The 21,181-nt window shown below is 35.0% G+C and overlaps 1 protein-coding gene across 1 annotated transcript in view; it reads right to left on the bottom strand.

The window, feature by feature from the left end:
• Positions 1 to 426: 426 nt before the first annotated feature.
• The window catches only part of FAM184A (family with sequence similarity 184, member A), a gene marked incomplete at its 5' end in the record, with an annotated part of 33,625 nt that continues 12,870 nt past the window's right edge, over positions 427 to 21,181 (bottom strand). Inside the window, 9 exons of the mRNA XM_010087368.1 lie at positions 427 to 1,035; positions 2,761 to 2,963; positions 6,539 to 6,643; positions 7,342 to 7,459; positions 10,303 to 10,449; positions 10,929 to 11,113; positions 13,431 to 13,558; positions 13,980 to 14,133; positions 14,339 to 14,551. Coding sequence (XP_010085670.1) covers positions 954 to 1,035; positions 2,761 to 2,963; positions 6,539 to 6,643; positions 7,342 to 7,459; positions 10,303 to 10,449; positions 10,929 to 11,113; positions 13,431 to 13,558; positions 13,980 to 14,133; positions 14,339 to 14,551 — 1,335 coding nt within the window. The remainder of the gene's footprint in view (positions 1,036 to 2,760; positions 2,964 to 6,538; positions 6,644 to 7,341; positions 7,460 to 10,302; positions 10,450 to 10,928; positions 11,114 to 13,430; positions 13,559 to 13,979; positions 14,134 to 14,338; positions 14,552 to 21,181) is intronic.

Genomic DNA, 21,181 nt, shown 5'->3' with positions numbered 1-21,181 from the left:
TTAATAGAGACAAGGGAAGGTAATTAAGTTTTAATGAAAGATCTGTGTCTGTAGTATGTATAAATGGGAAAAAGTTGGGTGGTTAATTTTTTTTTTTAATTTCAGACATGAATTTCATCCAAAGCAGGACTACATGCTCAAAATATAGATTTCCCATTTATGCAGAGATACTTAGTACAGTATTCTAAATGTTTCAAGCATTTGTTTCTGTTAATATTCATAAAAGAATACATAACTTGTGGGAACAGTTTCTGCTTAAATTCAGGGATAAAATGCTTGATTATAACCAGATGGCAAAGTCTCATGAGCAACAGGTAAGGGGTCAACTCCCCTCCTGAACAGCTCCTGGTTTGTGGCTTTTTTCATCCTTTTGTCAAAATTACTCTGCTCTGGAGGCTAGAAGCTACAGTAGTTTTGATTTATTTCACATTCTTCCTTTTAAATGTTAAAAAGAGACAGCTTTTAAACTGCTACAAAGCACCAGAATAGAATTGGGATGCATTAAACATATCCTGCCCAAATTGGAGAGAGAGAGAGAGATATATATATACTTTGTCCTTTTACAACTTAAATTGTATTTATAGTAACCATGCAATTATTTTTTGAGGAAAAAGCTTTACCTGAAATCAAAGAAAAACACATTTATAGGAAAAAGGGGGAAAGCATTATGTTTGTTCTACCAAAATTTATTATGTAGTAATTACAAAGTTTAAAGATTCTTCCATTTTAAATAAAAATAATAGTTATAATTACACACATTATATAGTACCATGTCAAGTGATTCCAACAAATATAACATGAAGTACAGTGCAGTTTCAAATCAGAAAGACAAATACTTTCTCATTCACAGTGTTTGACAAATTACAGGAAAGCTTGTTCACATGAGGGTTTACTTAAGGTCATGCTCTTACAAACAGTCCACATCACGCTGTGCCACGAAAACAAATCATCTCTCAGAATGTGAAGTATCGAGCAAGCCACTCCTGGCGTTGGGGATCTGGTGAAGCCACTGGTGAAGCATCAGTCTGAGGAGGGCTAAATTCACAGAAAGAAGAAAAAAACAATTATCCCACAACTACACAAAGAGTACAAATGTTATGAGAAAAAAATAATATCACAGAATATTTAGTAGAGAACACAGTCTGTTTATCCATGGATTAATTATCAGTGTGCCTCAGGACATGATTTAATGTCTCCCTATAGAATCTGTGATCATCCACTCCATTGGAGAGCATCAGCAGCATGGACAAGTCAGTTCAGAAGCCACATTACAGGGTGGGCAAATAATGTTTTGGAAAACATAATTTAAAATCTCATAAACAGCTGTAGGTTTTCAAGAAGAATAAAAAGGATTTTCTTGGAAAAGCGTGACTGTAGAAGGTCCTCTTTTAGCATCCTTTTCCTGTGGTAAAGTTAATTTTCAAAAATATGATGCTCGCATCATATTTGTAGACATGTGCTCACAAAGACCGGTTGGCGACTGAACAAAAATACACGCTATTTTAATACTTAACACCGATCACAAACATCACTTGCATTGTTGTTCATGCACACATTTAAAGAATGCTAATATACTAGGAAAAATGAGACTGCTACACTGCAAACAAGATTTGTTTCCCCCTTGAACACTTAAAATTCTCACAGAACGAGCACGAGAGAATACTTAAATCTAATTTAAATTTAATTACACAAATAAATTCCTGCATCGATAAAAATCAGTAATAAAATAATCCATATTGTATTACTGGATAATACAGAACACAAACCAATTTGGAATGGAAACTCCAGCATCACAGTCCATGAGTTCATGCACATGCATGTTATAGATATCTGGGCACACTCATGCATATCACATGCACAGGAAAAAATGAGCAACTGTAATTTTTATAAAAATATTTTCTTGAAATAGACTGTTTTCCCTTACCTATTTTAGATTCTATTATTTGTTTCCTTTTATAATTAGTAGTTGCTAGGTATGTGGTCTTTCGCATTAAACCAAAAGAGAGAGTAGACAACCAGTGGCAGAACTGGTAATTACACACTGCTTTGTCAACTTAGAGGTAAGAGATCAGCACCTACTAAACACCAAGTACAGCACTTTGGTGCCTACATAGGCACATAAAGCCAAAAGATTTAAATCCTACCTCTAAAATGCCACTTTTAAGTTATTCAATTCCCTATATTAGTTTGTGAGAGAATTACTTGAGACTTTAATGCTGGTTTTGATTACTAGAAGCTCAGCATTAAGCATCCAGGCATGCACATTTCCTGTTGCTGTAGTAAGGTTACTCCTATGAAACAATTTTATATAGGTGAGGAAAGGGGAAACACAAAACATTCATGTAGCACAGAAAATAGTTTTCTTATATAAAAACCATTATCACATCATATCAAATAAAAGAAATTCTGTGCTAGTATCAATTCCTAAATGACAATCAGTAAATAGCACAAACATTTAAAACAATTGTTCATATATGTAAACAATTGGAAGCACATGAATTCTGTTAAAGTATCTAAAGAGGTTTTCAAAGTTCAAGACTTATGAAAATACGTGAGAGAATACTTCACATTTCAACAAGGTCTACAATAAAAAGGACTACTATAAAGAGGTTACAAACATAACGTAAAAATTAAAAATGCCATGAGTACTTGTACCTCTGCGAGGTTCATAAAGCAAGTGGGATTCAGCTCAATAAGAATACAAAATTTTCCTGAGTTAAGCAAAAAAAAAAAAAAAAAGATTGGTGAGACAGTGCTCACCTCAAAAACGTCTTGGGCTCTTTAGGTGGCATTGGCTGTGGTAGTGGTTTGCTGCTGTTGAACTCAATATCGTGGATGGGTGAGTTAGGAATGGGATCCAGGCGGTTAGGATGTCCATTGCCCACCACTCCGCTAGATTCCAGAGCACTTAGATTGGGGACACTCACAAACCTGTTTGCTGATTTATCATTCTTCTTCTTTTGCTGCATTAAAAATAACAAATGTAAGGAAGGCTTCTTACACCAGGATAGATGAGGAAATCTGCAAATTTAAAAGTTGTACTGATGCTTGGTGTGGGGTTTTTTTGATGGAGAGCAACTGGGACAGACTGGGCTGGGCTTTTTTTCCAATTGTAGTTTTACTATTTGCTTTGACCAGAAGTTAATATCACAAATTTTTGCAGAGAAATAAAATTTCTGATCAAGATGATTAAGCTATTAAGACAGTGTAATATCAATGAGTATATTATATGAGATCTTCCAATATAACATTTTGCTCTAAGACATTGGAGATAGGAAGTTTTCCACAAAATAGTCATTTAATCTGTTAAACTTTTAATGTTTACTTAAATCTCTTCCTGATACCAGTGAAACAGCTCTGCTGTCACATTTCAGTGCTGAAAAAAGTAAATCTCTCCAACAGGCTTTACCCCATCACTGAGGCACATTTTGGTAACTGGAACATGGAACCTAGAAAAGCAGCTACATTTCTTTTAAAGCAATTACACCCTCGTAGTCAGCAACCATTATAGCAATACTGATAAAGATAAAAAGATTACTCTATAGGAGATCAATTTCTCACCCAAGGAAAAGGCCAGGCTTCTAATGCTACTACGGCTTCCACTTCTAGACATCAGATGGCACAACTGATGATTTTTCTTTTAATACTCTCTATACTCCTTGTTACAGTATTTCAAGGGACTCAAAATACTGAACTATTTTATTTTTATATGACTATTTTACTCTCCATAACACATGATAAAAAAGAATCAGTATTTATCCTCTCTCCTTTTATAGATAATTTAATGTAGAATGACGATTCAAATAATTCAGTAGCTTTTTAAAAATAGCTGTGTGACAGAATGCGATGTGTATTTTCTGACTTCTATCAAATATTCCATGTCCACAATAAAATATTAATATTTTAAAAGCCTTATTTCCAAAAATAGGATTTTTGAATGAATGGATTCATTTATTCTCATGAATTATGTATTATTTGAATATATAATAAATGCTTTAATTCAATTACATATATGCAACCCTAACAAAGCAGCTAGTAGAAAAAACCCTTAAAGGCTCATGAAGTACACAAATTTGAAATAAATAAAGTGAAAGACAAGTGGAATCTCATGTTATTTCTATATAACATTTTCCAGCAGAATTCCTCTTGAAACAGAAGAGCTGCTCTATTGAAGGGTGGGCACGAGTTCAGAGACAGAGAGAGTCCTATTCTTTGTTTGTACTTTCTTCTGTTTAGTTCTCTGCTTGCTTTGATTTCAGTGCCTGACCTCTCCAGGGTTGGCAGATGCATGCTACTAATTGTAGCCACACTGGTGGATGTGTTTGTCAGAATACAACTCAAAATCTCCAACAACTTAACAGAAAGTTAAAACAGAAAAAGTAATTTTGAAGCATCACAGTGAAAGATCAAAGCTGCGAAGTATTAAAGTAAGATCGTCCCATACAGTTTACTTTTTGTAGTAGCTGAAGAAGCAAGAAATAACATTACGGTGAAAAAATAGTTTGGTAGAAGTAAACAACTGCACATAAAATACACCTGAGAAGTAATATACATTGTAATGAAAACTGTGTGTTAAGCACACTGTCGTTAAATCTATGTGCTTCATAGGTGGCTCATTGCTGGAAAATGTATGTTTTCCATGTAAGTGCTTAGAAAAATACTACAGTTTATACCTTATCAAAAAGACCTAAAACAATCTATGCTTCTGAAGCAGTCAAATCTGGAGAGACAAACTTCTATGTATCGTTTCCATGAAATTCATGCAAAGTATTAAGAAACTTCAGATGTAACAATGTAATACTAAACAGATCCATTGCATAAATTAGAGAAGCTGTAATACATACTGCAATGAATGTAATTTTGCATTAATATGCAAAGCCTGTAGTAACTCATAAATTCTGTCTTTTCATTATAAAAAAGAGAAGAGAATGAGATTTTCAGTTTCTTTGTAATTCATTCTCTAATAACACAGTACGTGCTTTGACAAAATAAAGTAACATAGTCCACAAGTCATGAAATGAGAGAGAAAAATGTTCTGGCATCCAAGACGATTTTAAAGCCCAAACAGTTTTAAGTGATAGAAGCATATTATAAAATATATATGAATTATCACAGTGGAAATCTGATGTTGAAGTACTTTTCCAAACACTTCAGATTTCACACAAAACACAAGCTTATATATACTTGACCGTTACATTTCACATCTTTATAAATGAGTGGTTTGGACGAACTTCCAAAATTTTCAAACAATCTTTATCACATAAAAACAAAACATTCAAATTGTATCTGGCAGTCCTGGTATTGTCTCTACTGGGCCCAAACTAGGTTCTTTTATGCAGTTATGCATAAAAGTTAGGCATCCGAAGATGGGCCTGTGAGAGCTGCTGGGCTCCTGAAAAACGTAGGAGAATATTGACAATTTGCAGCAGAGTTTGTGCAGAAGTGGGAAATACACTGATCTGACATGAAACTATAATAAGGCTTAGCTAAATAATGCAGTGTGATCTCATATAAGAGTCAGACCTCCTTTTAAAAAACAGAGCCTGAACCTTGATCACTGAAGCTCTCAGGTATCTGAGCTGCTCATGTTGTGCCCCTTGGGTTACCCTCTGCTTCAGAACCTTCCCGAGTTCTTCTGCCTCTACAGCTGGGACAAATCTCTTCCCTTTCCATGCAGGTAAAACAACCTATGGGTTAGCACAAGGAGGAAGGAATTGTCAGAGGACTCATTCTTACTGCTGAAGTGGTAAAAAGAAATAGACTTAAGGTACCCTACCACAGTCTATTCATGTTCCTCATGAAGGAATGCTGCTGCCTTTGCAAGTGACAGGCAGGCTACTATGCCTGCTTGTACAGTAGCCTTTACTGTCAACTTAGGATGGAAAGAACTGGAAATGTTTTCACTCCTGTAGGAGGTGACAATAACTGAGAACAGCTGGAGACTGCTGCCCCCACAGTCCAGACCTGGTTTGTCACTCCAGTTCTCCAGTATTACTCTTTCTTCATTCAGACTCATCCCATGCCCTTCTCATACTCTTTTCCTTCCCCTTTTTACCTTATTCCCTTCCTTTAGTGTCCCTTCTCCCTCTATCTTTCTAATGCTTTTCTGTCCTGAGCACCACCTGAAAAAATGAAATTGCCCTTGCACTTTCCAAAATAATCAGGAAAAATAATGAAACTAAAACTCATTATGGGTGTCACTGTTCTTTATTATAGGCAACAGAGGGCAGGACTGTAGCATTTCTGTCAATTTTCTATTTTGATTTTGCAGTTTTGTGAGAAGGAAGGGTGTTTTACATATCTAGCAAACTAGGGCAACAATAACAGTGGATCTCTCAACAACACAAAAGAAACAAACCTACACAAAAATAAGTAGAGACAAATGGAAAACTATGTTCCTTATTTTGGACATGTCTTATAAGAGTGATATATGTATACACACAGGCACACACACATACACATATATTTCTTTTTTTTACTATATCCTAAGTTTAGATTTCTTTTTCTTCACTTTAGCAATGAAGTCCATGGAACATACCTTCACCAATGGATTAATAACACCAACATTAGGGCTTGCATTAAACATTTTGTTGTAGTTAGTCTCCCTGTTAACTAGCTCCAGCTGATAGAACTTTTTGTCCTCCTAAAAAGAACAAATAGAAACTTCTTTTTATGCATTTTCAATCAGTTAGTGGCCAAATCTGCTATAAAAAGATCTCAACTAAATTTATGTTTGCATTTTTAAAGAAACTAGTAGTTCTAAAAATTGCATTTAATATTTAATATGTTTTATATATTATCATACGTAAATACAAAATAATTTCTATTTATGCAGATCTGTTGCAGTTCTATCCTCCTGACAGTGAGCACAGCCTAATGGATTATGCACTGGGAAAGACTCAGTACAGTTAACTTCTGATCTCTAATTAATTTGAATCTTGCTTCTGAATCAGAATCTAATCAGACTAATCTGTGTCAGGGTGTTGTGCTCTGAATTTGGGAAGATCAGTGGATCAGGAAATTGGTCTTAGAAACGTCACAGAAGAGACTATTTCTTATACAGCTTATGTGGCTGGCTTAGTCCAGGATTGGCGATAGGAGACATCTGATCAAGGTCATACTGCAATATTTTTTGTAATACTGTATTATGCTTCATAGTGCAAAACTCTCTGTGCCTAATTACTTTTACTATTATGAGTCATTGGAAACACAGGAATAATGTGTTAAAGAATATGAACAACATGCTAGCAGGATTGATTCTTTAAATACATTTCAAACACCTTGAATTAGATGGACTTTTGTATCTATCAAGATATTAAACCAAGAGCATAAAAATCTTACAATCAATTTCTTTATGAGTTGGTCCCGCTCTGCAATTAGGTCTTTCAGTTCTGAGATAAGCTGCAAGTCTTCTGGTCTTGATTCTCTGTTTTTATACTTTTCTTCCATTTCTTCTAAACTTTATAGGAAAGAAGAATACCTCCTTTAGCCCGATCCAGTGTTAAATGGTGAGTCAATAAAGTCACATCTTTGATTAGTACAAAAGCAAGGTCAGGGAGTAAAAACAGAAGACAACTTTCTTATCACCTTGATGTAAAATAATTAAAAAAAAAATCAACCATAACCTTTGCTCCAGTAACTAATCATCTGGGCAAAATTCTAAAAAAACTTAACATCCTTCTTGTGCATGCAATACTAGGTGTCTGAAAAAAGGCCTTTTGGAAGTCATACTGAAAACAGGGCATTCAAAAAACATAATATGGACAGTAGAATTAGAGAAGACATAGCCAAGATTGATTCTTATGTAAAACACATGGACTACATTGCATTATATTTAATATTAACATAAATTTTAAAAGCTGGCAATTCACTTTCTTGATGAGGACAACAAACAGTATCATATATCTTTTTATAAATGACTACTCTGAATAAAGATCTGTGCTTGTGATACTGGAGAAACTGGATAGAAAGAGAAGGCTGGCATCATCTTCCTCAGTTCACGTGGAACATATTGGGACAAAGGTATCCAAGAACAGTGAAGACTAATAGGTAACTAACTCCTCTCCACAAAAGCAACTTAGTACCATTAGAGATGAAATAAAGCAATGAGCTGCAAAAGAAAAGCAATAACACTTGGATATTAGGATATCTGTATTAAGAGAAATGTAACAATTGATAAACATTTGAAAAAATTGGAGGAATTTTGAAGTGCCTGGTGGGAAAGCATTAAAGGAGAGAATTGAAATAAGCCAACTCAGAGAGCAATTGTACAAGTAACTGCATACATCTCCTTGTTTTTTCTTAAAGAACAAGTTTGGAAGACATGAAAATTTCAAATGACTTTTTCCCTCCGAATCATAATGTTCACAATGCTAAACATGGTTCCAAAGGAAGCTACTAAAATAGTGGTCTCGCATATTCAGGCCTCATGTAGATTAGTGAACCTAAGGTGTTTCAGAACACATTCAGGAAATTTAAGAAACGTAATGAAAAAACTAAATTAAAAAGGCATCCCAAACAAACCCTCAGAAAAATCTATGAATTAAAGATGTCTAAGCAGCTCAGACTTAATTCTATAAGACATCTGGAAGTAGACATAAATTCTCACTTTAGATAAATATTTTCCCTTCAAAAGGAGCTATATGATTTTTACATTGAGTTGCATCTGAAAAAAACAGTGCATATTAAACTATATTTATAATTTTCAAATAACCTGTACATAATCTAAGGAAAATATATAATGTATTTACATAAAGCATTACGAATGTGAACAATATGACACTCTTCATTTGCAGAAAAGGCATTTGACTCAGCAGAACAGAAATATGCCCAGCTGGCTTAATTTTTGTGTATGCATTTTGTGCTGGGTTAAGCTATTGTATACAAATCTCCAGAGTATAGTACAGTTATGCACAGCTGTCATTTTATTTTCAGATATTTCAGAGAACTGTGTTTTTTCTGTTTCAAAGAGATATGTAATTTAAAGACTCTAGTTGTAGAACCTAATTAATGATACCAACTCTCAATTACTGTAAGATTCCATTTCAAAAAACATTTACAAGGCCATGCTTTAGGTAGGGCAGAACCTGGAAACAGGTTTACGTAAGAAATAGCTGCACAGAACTCTTCCCATCCCCCTCCCCCCCAACAGAGTTTCCTCTTTTGACAGTTCCTTACTTCAATGAAAATAGAGAGAGATAAGACACTGAAAGCCAGGTCAGGGTTCCCTGGATAATGTTTGCTCTCTTTAGGCCAGTGGCTGCTTCCTCACAGCTTTAAACTGAGCAAGAACCAGGAGTGGGCAACCAACTAAATTCAGAAAATTTCAGGACACTGAAAACCAATCAGCTTCATGGGGGGAAAAAACGAGGGTGAACAGTTCCAAAACATCGTTCTGATGGCTGCTCATAGGCATGTTTCTCATACAAGTTAAATGCAGTAAAGAGGAGGTACTTTACACCTAACTTACTGAATGGAAGTTACCATGTTTATCAGGGCACAAGAGTGTGCATGTGGACAATTATAAGGGAGTAAGAACTAGAATTTTATACCCATCTTCATGGAAGACAATTTCTGACAGCTTATTATCAAGAAAGAATTAGATGCATTTGGGTTTTATTGTCCATTTTTAATTGATATTTACTTAAGGTTTTCTATCATGTACTTAGGAGCAATTATTTTCTCTGCCATAAATCTTTCATGCTGCAACTACTAATCCCTCAGTGACAACTTTGTGTCCGGAAGCCCTCAATCCACCATGAAACTTCAGCCAGAAACACTGACCAAATAGGTTTAAACCCAGGTGACATTTTGACTCAGAGGCACTCTAAATATTCAGTTATTGTTATGCTTATATGTTCCACTTCAGACACTAATTTTCCTTATGTTAGCAAAAGCGAAAAACTTTGCATCACTTGTGCTGTAATCAGACTTCTTTATGGCAAATATTGTACTGTTTATAAACTTGTTGAAGAAACACTTGTGTTCTCAAAAAAGATGCATTAATGTTTGAGAAAAAACATTTGAAATAATGTTTTCTCCTATTTTTTTAAGAACTGCACAGATGTAAGATATTTCCTACTTGAAATTTTTCATTCTCAAATGCCTAACAATTGATCTCAATAAATTCCCCTAAAGCTTATAGAATTGTGTTGCCTAAACGATGCAAGATTAGGCCCCAAACTTGACTGAGGTTTTTGCACATCTGCATCTCTGCAATATCTTCAGCAGCTTCTGGTACCAGAATAAACTATTCATTCAAACGCAGCTACATACAAACTTTTTGAATGCAACAAAACTTACGAAATTTGTAAAGCTGAATTAATTTCCTTGAGCAGCTCTTGGGTCTTATTAAAATCTGCCAGCATGCTTTGTTTCTCTCTGATGTGATCTGCTGTCAAGACATCCAGCTCTTTCTCATGTTTCTTGCTTAAATCTTGCTCATGCATCCTGTTCAATTTATTTTGTGTTAAAAAAAGAGTTATTCTAAAATCAGACTCGTTTGTTCATCATGATTTTCTGCCATGCTTCTAATGGCTTTTACACAGTATCAGACAACACAGAAGGAATTACTGATTCACCAAAACCTGCTACTTACTGTCCTCCAATCTTCTAGCTTATTTCATGGAAAATGCATCTCCTTTAATGCTTTTTTAAATAAACAAACAAAATGAATTTAAAAAAATCTGAAAAACAACACTTGAGCAGACTGTTTCTATAACATGCCAAAACATATCACTGAAACGCAGCTTAACTGTATGGTAATATTCACTACCTTTACTAATAATGGGCATAGCTTTTTCTAAAGAGGACTAAATGATATAGAACATAACTTGATTAAGATGATAAATTAAAAGCTGCAAATGGTAAAATCTCTGAAGTAAAACAATACATGAAATAATTTGAGTTTAGAGTGGAAAAATTCATACCTGATCTGCTGGTTGGATTCACTGCGTATTCTAAGAACTTCTTTCCCTTTAAACTCTAATTCCTTTGTCAATGCACTTATATTTTCATGAAGATGCAGAATCTCTTTGTCCAGTTCAGCTATATGATGGTCTCGGTGTCTCAGTTCATCTTGTAGATCTGATATTCGGCATAAAAATTCTTTCTCCTATGATATAAGTAGCAGCAGCAAAAGATATTTTAAATAGACTTGTCTTTCAGAGGCAGAATACTTGCTTTTGGAAGATAACAACTGAGCAGAATTTTCTCTTCAATAGATATTTTTTTCAGTTTTTGATGCTGACACAAATTATAATTAAAACTGAGGGGGTTTTTTATTGTGTACAAATAAAGAAGAAATCAAAGTTATGTAACAATTTCCATTAGTGAGAAAATTTAAAACCTGTCACTGTCAATGCCTGTTAAAGTTTGTCTAACTCATCACATTTTCCTTTTGCCCACATATGTAACAAAAAAACAGATACTGCTAAGAACCAGGAAGCTGGGCATTTAGCATCTGCTACCTTTTCGACATATGATATAGAGAAATTGTTTTTCCCTATACAGCCCCATACAATGGAACGAAATAGCTCAAGATGTATGCCCTGCACCAACGAACACTGATTCAGAAATCTCCTATCTTACCTATATATGAATATAAGGGTCATAAATATGTGTTAAAACATTTATATAGCATTTATATTCTGTCCAATAAATCAAGAAAAGTCAGTCTTTTTGCACAAGAAATTCCAATGAAGTTGACATCTGGGAAACTCATCTGAAGCAGCACATCCCAATGGTTTTGATAATGTTTCTCCTCAGTTTAGAAAAAGACAATGAAGTTGACATCTGGGAAACTCATCTGGAGCACATCCTAATGGTTTTGATAATGTTCCTCCTCAGTTTAGAAAAAGATTGTAATAAAATCAACCTTTTTCAGAGTTTTCCATTTCCATATATTCTACTTCTTACAGTTTCACAATAATTAATAACCATGTAGTTTGCACAGATAGAAAATGAGCAGATATTTCAAAGTGGTTTTACATAGAATTATGTTTTGTGCCTTCATGCATCCAGGTAATACAAATATATCCTAATGCACAAATTTTATAGTACATCTTTAAGAACAGACTTTTAAGAAAAACTCTCTACCTCCCTATAGAAGGACTATATTAAAGTTATAAGAAAAAACAGTGGAAAAATTATAACCATATATGTAAATATTTCTGAAAGATGCAAATATAAGCATGCCTCAGACCTCTCTGCATCTAGTTCAGCTCTGATCCTGTGAACTGATGAGCATTCTAACATAGGAAAACACAATTGCTTTGCCCTCAATACAACTAAAGCTCATGCTCAGCAGATCATTGTACTGAGGCCAAAAGTACATGGCATTTGGTTGGATCAAACACTTGCTCTTGTACCTTAATTTATTTTTTTTTCTGACATCTCTTTTAGGTGTCTTACTCTAGGCTTAAACAACACACAACTGAAACTACATCCTCCTAAATCCTGCGTGTTTTCCTTCACTGCTGACAGCACCACATTTCTGCCTCTAGTGCTCAAGCTTTTAAAACAGCAAGGAACAGAAAAAGAAGGGCTCATCTCTGACTGTCTGTTTCTGTGTAAAGACTATATCCAACTAAACCTGTTTCCTCTTTTAATATATTTCTAAAAAACACTCCACCTCCTTGGTGCTGGACTATCAGTAAATCAATCCTGAAAAGCCTACTGTGTAGGTAAATAAACAAGTAATTTTCTTGTTTTTGTATTTTCAGGAGTCTGGCTTCCTGTCAATAGAGATGAAGCTTTGAATTTTTAGTTACTACAGGAAAAAACTGATTGTGTATAAAGGCAAAAATGAAAGATAAAAGTGAATAACCAGTTTGTTGGTTAAAGCAAAGGTAGTCCATGCTGGCTTTGGGATTTGGGTGTTAGTTTTGGTTTTGTGAGTGGTTTTTTTAAGAACACTTGCAAGCTGTTGTTCTTCTTTGCTTTCTCTAGATGCTAATTTATCTTCTCCAATTTGACTCCTGAAAAAAAAAAGATGCTAAGCTACCTCTTAACTTTGAAGCAATCATTTGGTTTTAAGCAATTGCTTCTTAGCCATGTCACTTAGGCTTCGGAGAGAAACAGCTTTTTCCTTTTTAAGTCCTGCTGGCAGCTGAGGATGAGTACAATTTTGCGAGAATCGGCACTTTCCTCCCATGGCAAGCCAATGTGCTCCCAGAGAGTTACACAATTCTGAGAGGAATCTGCCTTGATAGAGGAGCCTTTACTAGGCTTTCAATGAAGTTTGTTGAAGGAAGAAAAAGCTAAGCAAGAAAGTTTTAGGTAAACTGGTAGGGATGAATTATCTGCTGGTGCTGGTTGACTTTGAAGGATTACAAGTTTGTTGTTTGTTCACAACAGTTCTTTACTCCAGCTAAGAGAAAACAAACACAGATTATGCAATTTTATAGTCAGTTGCCAGCAGTACCACCTACCTGTCGCCTGCCAAGTTCTATGCTTCTTTCAAGCTCCATTTTGGCAGCTACCAGTTCTTGTTGATGGTTGTGCCTTAGCTGGTCAATTGCTGCTGCATGTTGATGATTTAGCTCCGAGCGCAAGGAAGCTAGTTACCATGAACAAAATGAAAAGTTTATTTTGCAAACGTTTAAACTAATTAAAAATAACAGCCCAGTTTCATCAAGTATTGCTGCTGACCTAACACACGCTGTTTAGATCAGTTAAGCAATGGTCCTGTCATTTGATTCCTGTTACTTTCTGAAACATTTCTCCATCATGAAATTTGGTCATTTATGCCTTCTGAAAAAAACTTACGGGTAAGATTTTTCAAAAGCAAACAGTTTGGGCTTACCTGTTAAAGCTTATACTGATTTTAAGAGGAACAACTAGGTCAACACTGAATGACTCTGAGATACACTACAGTGTTATAATACACACAACCATGTACATACATATATGTGCATGTATATTTGTATGAGTAGAAATAATGGTTTTTGGACCCACTTGCAAATTTGAAAATAGTATACCTAACATAGCTTTTCCTTCATCCTCCAGCTCAAATCGTAGAGTCTGAAGTTCCTGCTCCATCTCCAATTTGAAACCTTCCATAGCTTGTTTATGTGTTTCTTTCAGTGCCTGAAGTTCTTCGGAGTGTTTCTGTTGTAAACGTTCTTCTAATTCCTATGAAATCCAAATTTACAAAATTTATTCTATACCAGTTTAGGGAATTTATAAAATATTGAACAAAAGCAGGCATTGGCATACTGGAGAAATTATCTTAAAATGCTGAAAAGGAAATTTAGTACTTATGCAGATACTTTACAAATTCCAACTGTGTACATAAATTGCTAAAATGGCAACATTCTCTACATAATTCAGAACATGCCTTTTGTTCTTGCTCTTTTGTTTCTTCCATGTTCTGAAAGGCAAGGATATGGGCTTCCTGAAGTGACTTATGCCTTTGCTGATGCTCCTCTTCTAATTCCTGGATCTCCTGAGTCAGCCTCTGTCGCTCCTGACTGAACTGGGCTTGTAGCTGTTGCAAAGAGCTCTGTGACTGGGAAAGCTGCATCTCCAGATTCTGCTTCAGTAATGAGATCTAGTCCACAACAGAACAGCAAATATCCATTAGTCATTAATACTAACATCAACTCTGCAAAAAACATTCAAAAGAAGAAAACACTTGAAATTTTAAAGCCAGAATGTCAACTAAAAAGAGACAAGCAATGTCATCCATCTACTGAAATTGTTATTAATATTATATCTCAGAGATATAATAATTCTATTTAAATAGTTTTGTAAGGGTTATCACATCTGTCAGCTCATACTACAGCACTACCTATAACACAATTTTTCATGGCCAAATTTTCAAAATTTACTTCTAGGTTTTGTATAAATAAAAATGACACTATCAAGGTCTGAAATCAAACACTTGATTTTTCAGATAAACTATTCTTCAGGGGAATATCACATCAATTCTGTAAGAGAAATCCTGCAGTTGATAGGGGAGGATAGCCTGTAACGTCTGGATTGATTGACTTTTTTATCTTTTGAAATGATAGGGTCCTATCTTACTGGTAGTTTTCTTATTGAAAAGGAAATGGTAGCATACCACTCTTCATCACAAGTAAAATCTTACACTTGATGATTCCCCCATGCACTTTTTGTTGTTAGTTCAGTAATACTTTGAGAGTGATTTTTCTGCTGGTTTTCAAGAGCTAAGATCTAAGCAATCTGAGTCACAAATAGTAATTTTCTTAGAAATACCTAATTTTACAAACTATGCTTTTCACCCAAGAAGAATTTTAATACATTAGAGTACACTATACCCCTTGAAAAACTCCCATTTTCTTTTTATAATAACGTTATACTTTGTTCTTCACATCAGATAGTATACTTTCAGATTGAAAATACTAAACCTGTATTCCCTTTTGAGCCAAACATGAGAGAGATACCCTCCAATTCTGGAAACAAGATTTAAGCAAAAGAGAATTTTGCTATAGTGACTCAAAGGCAGAAAAAATAAAGTAGCCATATGACAAATAATTTGAATCAGTAAGGATACTTTTCAAGCCTCAGAAAATTACATAAAATGGAATTATAATAGTCTGATAGCATCATTTGATTCAGCATATCTTAACATTAATTATGACAAATTAATAATGACATTGCACATCAATTTATTGATTTACCGAACATTAAAACCCATCACTTAACAAAATATAAATAGCAGCATACCAAGGACAACTTGCAGCATGAAAATTATTGTCATACATGTGGGGTTTTTTTTCAGAAGGATGCAACTTAAGCAGATTTGAAAGAAAAAAAGCCACGCTTAAAGGAAAATTAGCACTAAAACAAAACAAGCAAATTAATTTGAATGACATAAGCATGGCTCGTTGCATTTCAAATTCACCAGGTCTTTGTGTTTGGGTATATATACTCTACCTTCTAAGTATACTGTATCAACAGTATTTTACCCTCAGATACCTTTCAGGCAGATCAGCTACAACTGAAGTATAGTGAAGGCCTATACTACATTCTGTAATCCATAACTATACATGTAAAACCTTTTACTAAGTACATTAAATATAAATATGTCATACAAATTGTACAATGTCAGACCAAAGGTTTGTCTAATCTCCTGTTTTGCCTCCTGGCAACCCAGGTTACCCAGGGAAAACAAGGCCAAGGCATAAATGTAGGGATCTTGACTCTGAAGTCTACCAGCATCCAGCATCTTTCTTAAACCAGATAAGGTATTGTGGGACAAATTAATGGAAGAAATATTAATGAAATACAACCACTACCTGAATCCATAAAAGCTATTAGCATCCACAATATCCCATGGCAAGTTCCATAGAGGCGTGCCAATTTGACATGATGACCTCTAATAGTTGTAATGGAAAGGAGTCAAAAGAAGTTCCCTTTTCATTTACCCTGTTTTACTCATGTTTCTGTAGATCTCCATCATTTCCCTCCTTACACCCTTGTCCATACTAAACAGTTTTGGCTTAATGAGTCACTCCTTATACGAAAGCTATTCCACATCTATTGTCACATTTCTCCTACTTTCCCCCCTTTCTACTAGTCCAAAACAGCATAAGGTGTTCAAAATGAGAGTAAACTCTGGTTTTATATAGTGGTTTATATGGTTTTACATCTTATGTTCTCTGTTTCTCTTATGTTTGTAATGTTTTATTTGCTTTTGTGACTCCTACTGAGCACTGAGGTGAAGTTTTCATAGAATTATATACCATAGTCCACAAACCTACTCTCTAGTTGTAACAGGTCAAGGTAAGGTTCATCATTTTACACAAGAAGTTATAATTTGTTTTTTTTTAACTTGCATTTATCTGTACTGAATTTCATCTGCCATTTTATTCCCAAGTCCTTTGGCTTTTTACAGCTATTCTGTAATTCTTCAGTCTTTGTCCTTCCCAACCTGAATAGCTTTTTATAAGATGCAAACTTTTCCACCTTACTTATTCATAAACAGCCTGCAAAAGAAAAAATGTTGAACATCAGTGTAACTCCCTTAATAATCTACCTTCACTGTGGTAGCACTGTATTTAATACCTATCGTTCAAGCAGTTACTTATCTATACAAAAAAATTTCCCTATTGTATTGTAGAATTCTAGCTTCCTCAGAAGCCCCAGAACTTCTCAGCCGATCTCTTTCAGCATACCAAGACCGGGGCTGCCATGATGGTCAGATAAACTAATAACACAACCATATTTTGTATTCTTTCTCTTCAACCCTAGAAGCTCACTCCACTAATGTGGTTAGTTTGAACCATGCAACTGCCAGCATGGCCAGAATTGTCATCTCTGTATCATCATCTGATATGGCAATGAGCTTTCATCTTCTTTCTCTAGAAAAAATAAAAAATCTGTCTTATCTAAGCTCTCCTTTGATCTGCTCACATCCCCATTTACTCTAATTCATCCCATGTTCACTGTTGGGCCCTTCTCTCTTTCCCCACCTTTCTTTAACCTCATACCCGCCTGGGTTCTTCTTTTCACCTCTGAGCCTTGCCTTTATTTCCTGTTTCTCTGCCAGACTACACCTGGTGAAAAACCAGACCCCATCCAGAGCTTTATTTTTCCCTTGTGCTTTTACGCAACTCTCATGCTTCTTTAGATTACCTCTGCTCCTATTTAACCATCATCCATAAATTCTCAGGTTGGTTGGTTTGTTTCCCTGAGACCACTACAGTGACTTGGCTGTAGCCCCTCTACTCCTTGTCTTCCATCCATCCCACACTCCAGTATCTCTCCCCCTCCTCCTCCCTTTTGCTCTTCCTAACTCCATTTTTAGTATCATAGGTGTGTGCAGTTAGGTTAGTCTTAAGAGATTATTCAGTCCAATTCTTTGCAGCAGGTGGGAACTCTATACACAAATTACTGTTTAAAAATCTCGTATGCAAGAAATCTCACAATTTTTCACTCAGATCCTCTTCCTCCTCCTCTGAGTGCTTGTGGCAGAAACACTGAGGTACTGCACAGCTATTCTGTCCACTCTTGTCCCTGTCACCATGTTTCTGTTCCTCAGGTTTCTCACCATTACCCTGTCCTGTTTACCATGGCCACCAGGAGGTACAATTCTAGGGGAAGGCCTGCTCAGTCCTGCAGAACCTCAGGTAATTTAATCATCGTATTCTAAAAAGCCTCTCATGATAACATTCAAATGGAGTCAACCAGGGTATCTTAGCCAAATTTTTATTAAGATGATGTGAAAAAATGTATTTTTGGCTTGAAGTTAAACCTCTCTCTCACTTAAGTTCCTGCTCTAAATTCTGATAATTCTCAGTATATAATTTATAAACACTTTTAGCATGGGCCAAGGGCAAAACAATTTTATTTTAATTTCTATCTTGGAAGTGCAGAAAACATTTTAACTGAGATGACCAAGAGAAGTCTGGCATCTAGCCAGGAATCCATCTTAGAAAAGATCGGTAATACCCTTCTCAAGAGCAGTTCACACTTCCACCAGATTAAAGTGACGGCCAAACCACAGCCTGAAATGAGTCAATCTCTGGAGATGCCTATTTGCATCAATATACTATATAGAAGACAAAAGACAATGAAGACTGAATGATTCTAACAAGCAAGTCACATTAGTCTACCCTTCTAATAATTTTTTTTTGCTATTGAAAGTACATCAAATATTAAAAATCTGACAGTTATTTTTAGAAGAGTACATAATTTTAAATATTATTTTGATTTCTCAGTACATATAATGATATCCCTAAGAGCACATTTTTGAAAACATTAGTGCCTCCCTTTGCATATCTTTGGAGCATACCTTTTATATACTCCAGTATTGAGGATTCAAAAGAAAACAGCTCTAAACACTATTCTCTGAACTTTCAATACTTTTTCCCAAGGTTTTCAGCACATTAAAAACATTGGTAAAAATTAAAAAAAAAAAAATAGAAAGAAAGAGTATTTTGGCTACAGTTATGACTTACACTGCAAAACTGCAAATTATAATACAGCATCAATCTCATGCTTTGTAGAAAGCTCTGCAATACACGTTTGCACTGCCCACAAGCTTGCTTGCTTTAGCAATCACACAAAAATGCTGCTTATATTATGACCATGAGCGTAGTGTTTGATGTCCAATGATATATACACTTACAAAGATGAATGGATGCAGTACATAAGCTTTTGATAACTAGTAGCAAACATTCTCCTCTCGCATATTACCAGGTATACTATTTCATAGGCTAAAGCTCTAAAGCAGTACTACAGGATATGCAGATTTATTAGTGCAAACATGCACTGTTTACAAGCTGTAAGTGCAAATCACTTACATTGCTGATAGATTTATGCAAAGCTTCACCGAGACAGTGCCGCTATGAAGAAAAGATCACAGGAATAAAGGGAAACATTCAGAAATCAACTACGTAAAAGAGAAAGGGATAAAGAAAGGAGAGTAAAACATAGAACATTAATGATAATTTGATTAGGGAAAAATAAGTTGAAAACTATCAGGAAAAAAATATGAATATGCTACTTTGACTTAGCATATAAACTACTGAACACACAGCAGACTGATGCGTTTTCCTGTGTTATGTTTTGAACGTACAAGATAGCATTATCTCTTCAACATAATGTTACTATACACTTGCATATTATGCAATGCAACACTTCTGGAATTATCCAACTGCCTTCTCTCCTCCTTTATGGCAAATAATTTTGGGAAGAAACCATTAAGTACATCAATTTGCATTACTGTTAGAAAATATGTTACATAAGGACTCAATCAACAGTCAGCTGTGTCTCTGAAATATCACAAGCATATGAAACATAATATTAAAGATCAGATTTCACCGCTAAAGGGTAGAAAACTAGTTTAATCTGTAATGAGGTCACATTTAGATTAAAATACTTATTTTATTTTTCTTAAAATTCAGAATAAGATGGTTAAGACATAAAAGACTCTTCCTGAAAGTCACCACCAATAACTGACTACCTATACTAGTGCTGACTGGTAATAGAAAGCAAAAATTAAAAACATATTGCCAAGTAAATGTTCCATATGAAATATTATTGATCATATAAATCATGTATATCATTCACATACATATATATAAACGCCTACGTGTTTATATATATACAAATGGTATAGATAGGCACACGCATAGAGTCATCAGAAATGAAGTGAGAGCAATTTCAAATCCAGCAGGACCAAGCTCCCCTTTTGGAGTCAAGAAGATGGCTTTCTCCAGGAGACAGCAGGTATTTTGACACCAGCTCGGAAGCCTGTAGTTGGAAACTTTTAGATAACACTTTGTCAAAATACAAAACCAAGAAAATATTATTCGTTCTGAATCTACAAAAAGGCACAACAAATATGCATTATTGTGGAATATCCAATTAAAATCGTATTAAAATAGTAAGAGAGTTACTAGCAATAATTTTCTATGTAAGGGCATAACATTAGAAGGCATCATACTCCAGCAGACAAGACAACAGGCATCTAACAGCTTCAATTTCAACATTGGCTTTTGACAGTGCCAATATGAACAAATCCACCTATTTTTTCTGTGCTTCCTTTCCCGTCTGGTTTGTTTAGGTGGGGAGCTGTTAAGAGCAGCAATGATTTCTTACTAAATAAATGTTCAATTTCTACAACATTTGGGACTTAATTTTGACTGACCTATCTAGACAGCACCATAGTACAACTAAGAAATATGTGTAACGTATATTTAGATTTTACACCTGAAGCAGAAAGATTAATAATGTTCTACACCGAAAAGAAATTCCAAATAAATATACTTCTGGGAAGCTATATTCTGAGGTCTATCCTATTAAAAAGAAGATTTTAAAAAGTGAGAGTTGCCACGTGCTACTTGCAGAATAACAGATTTCTTTCACCAACTGAAAGAAACTCTTCTTGCTTTACTGTCAAACCAATCTTATAACTAAGAGAACTAAGATGGGCTAACGATTTTAATACATGTGATTTCACCAAATTTAAAAGTTTTCCAGAGATCTGGCAAACAGATGGAATTAAAATGAACTTTTGGTGAAGATTCTGGACTAAAACTCTCCAGTAAAGTGCAGTATTTAGATTTGTCACAGATTTCTTAGGCTACCTCACTCAAAGCAATCATTCTGCAACCCACATTTCCTGATTGTGAAACAAAAGCAGTAATTATGTTGTGCAAAAAATTTAACTATTAAATGCTCAGATCTTGTTGTCAAAAAGGCGGCCATG

The sequence above is a fragment of the Pterocles gutturalis genome, unplaced genomic scaffold, assembly GCF_000699245.1.
Source record: "Pterocles gutturalis isolate BGI_N339 unplaced genomic scaffold, ASM69924v1 scaffold8126, whole genome shotgun sequence".
In the NCBI taxonomy this organism is placed as follows: Eukaryota; Metazoa; Chordata; class Aves; order Pterocliformes; family Pteroclidae; genus Pterocles; species Pterocles gutturalis.
The sequence above is the reverse complement of the archived record's forward strand: the minus strand, read 5'-3'. Positions and strand labels throughout refer to the sequence as shown.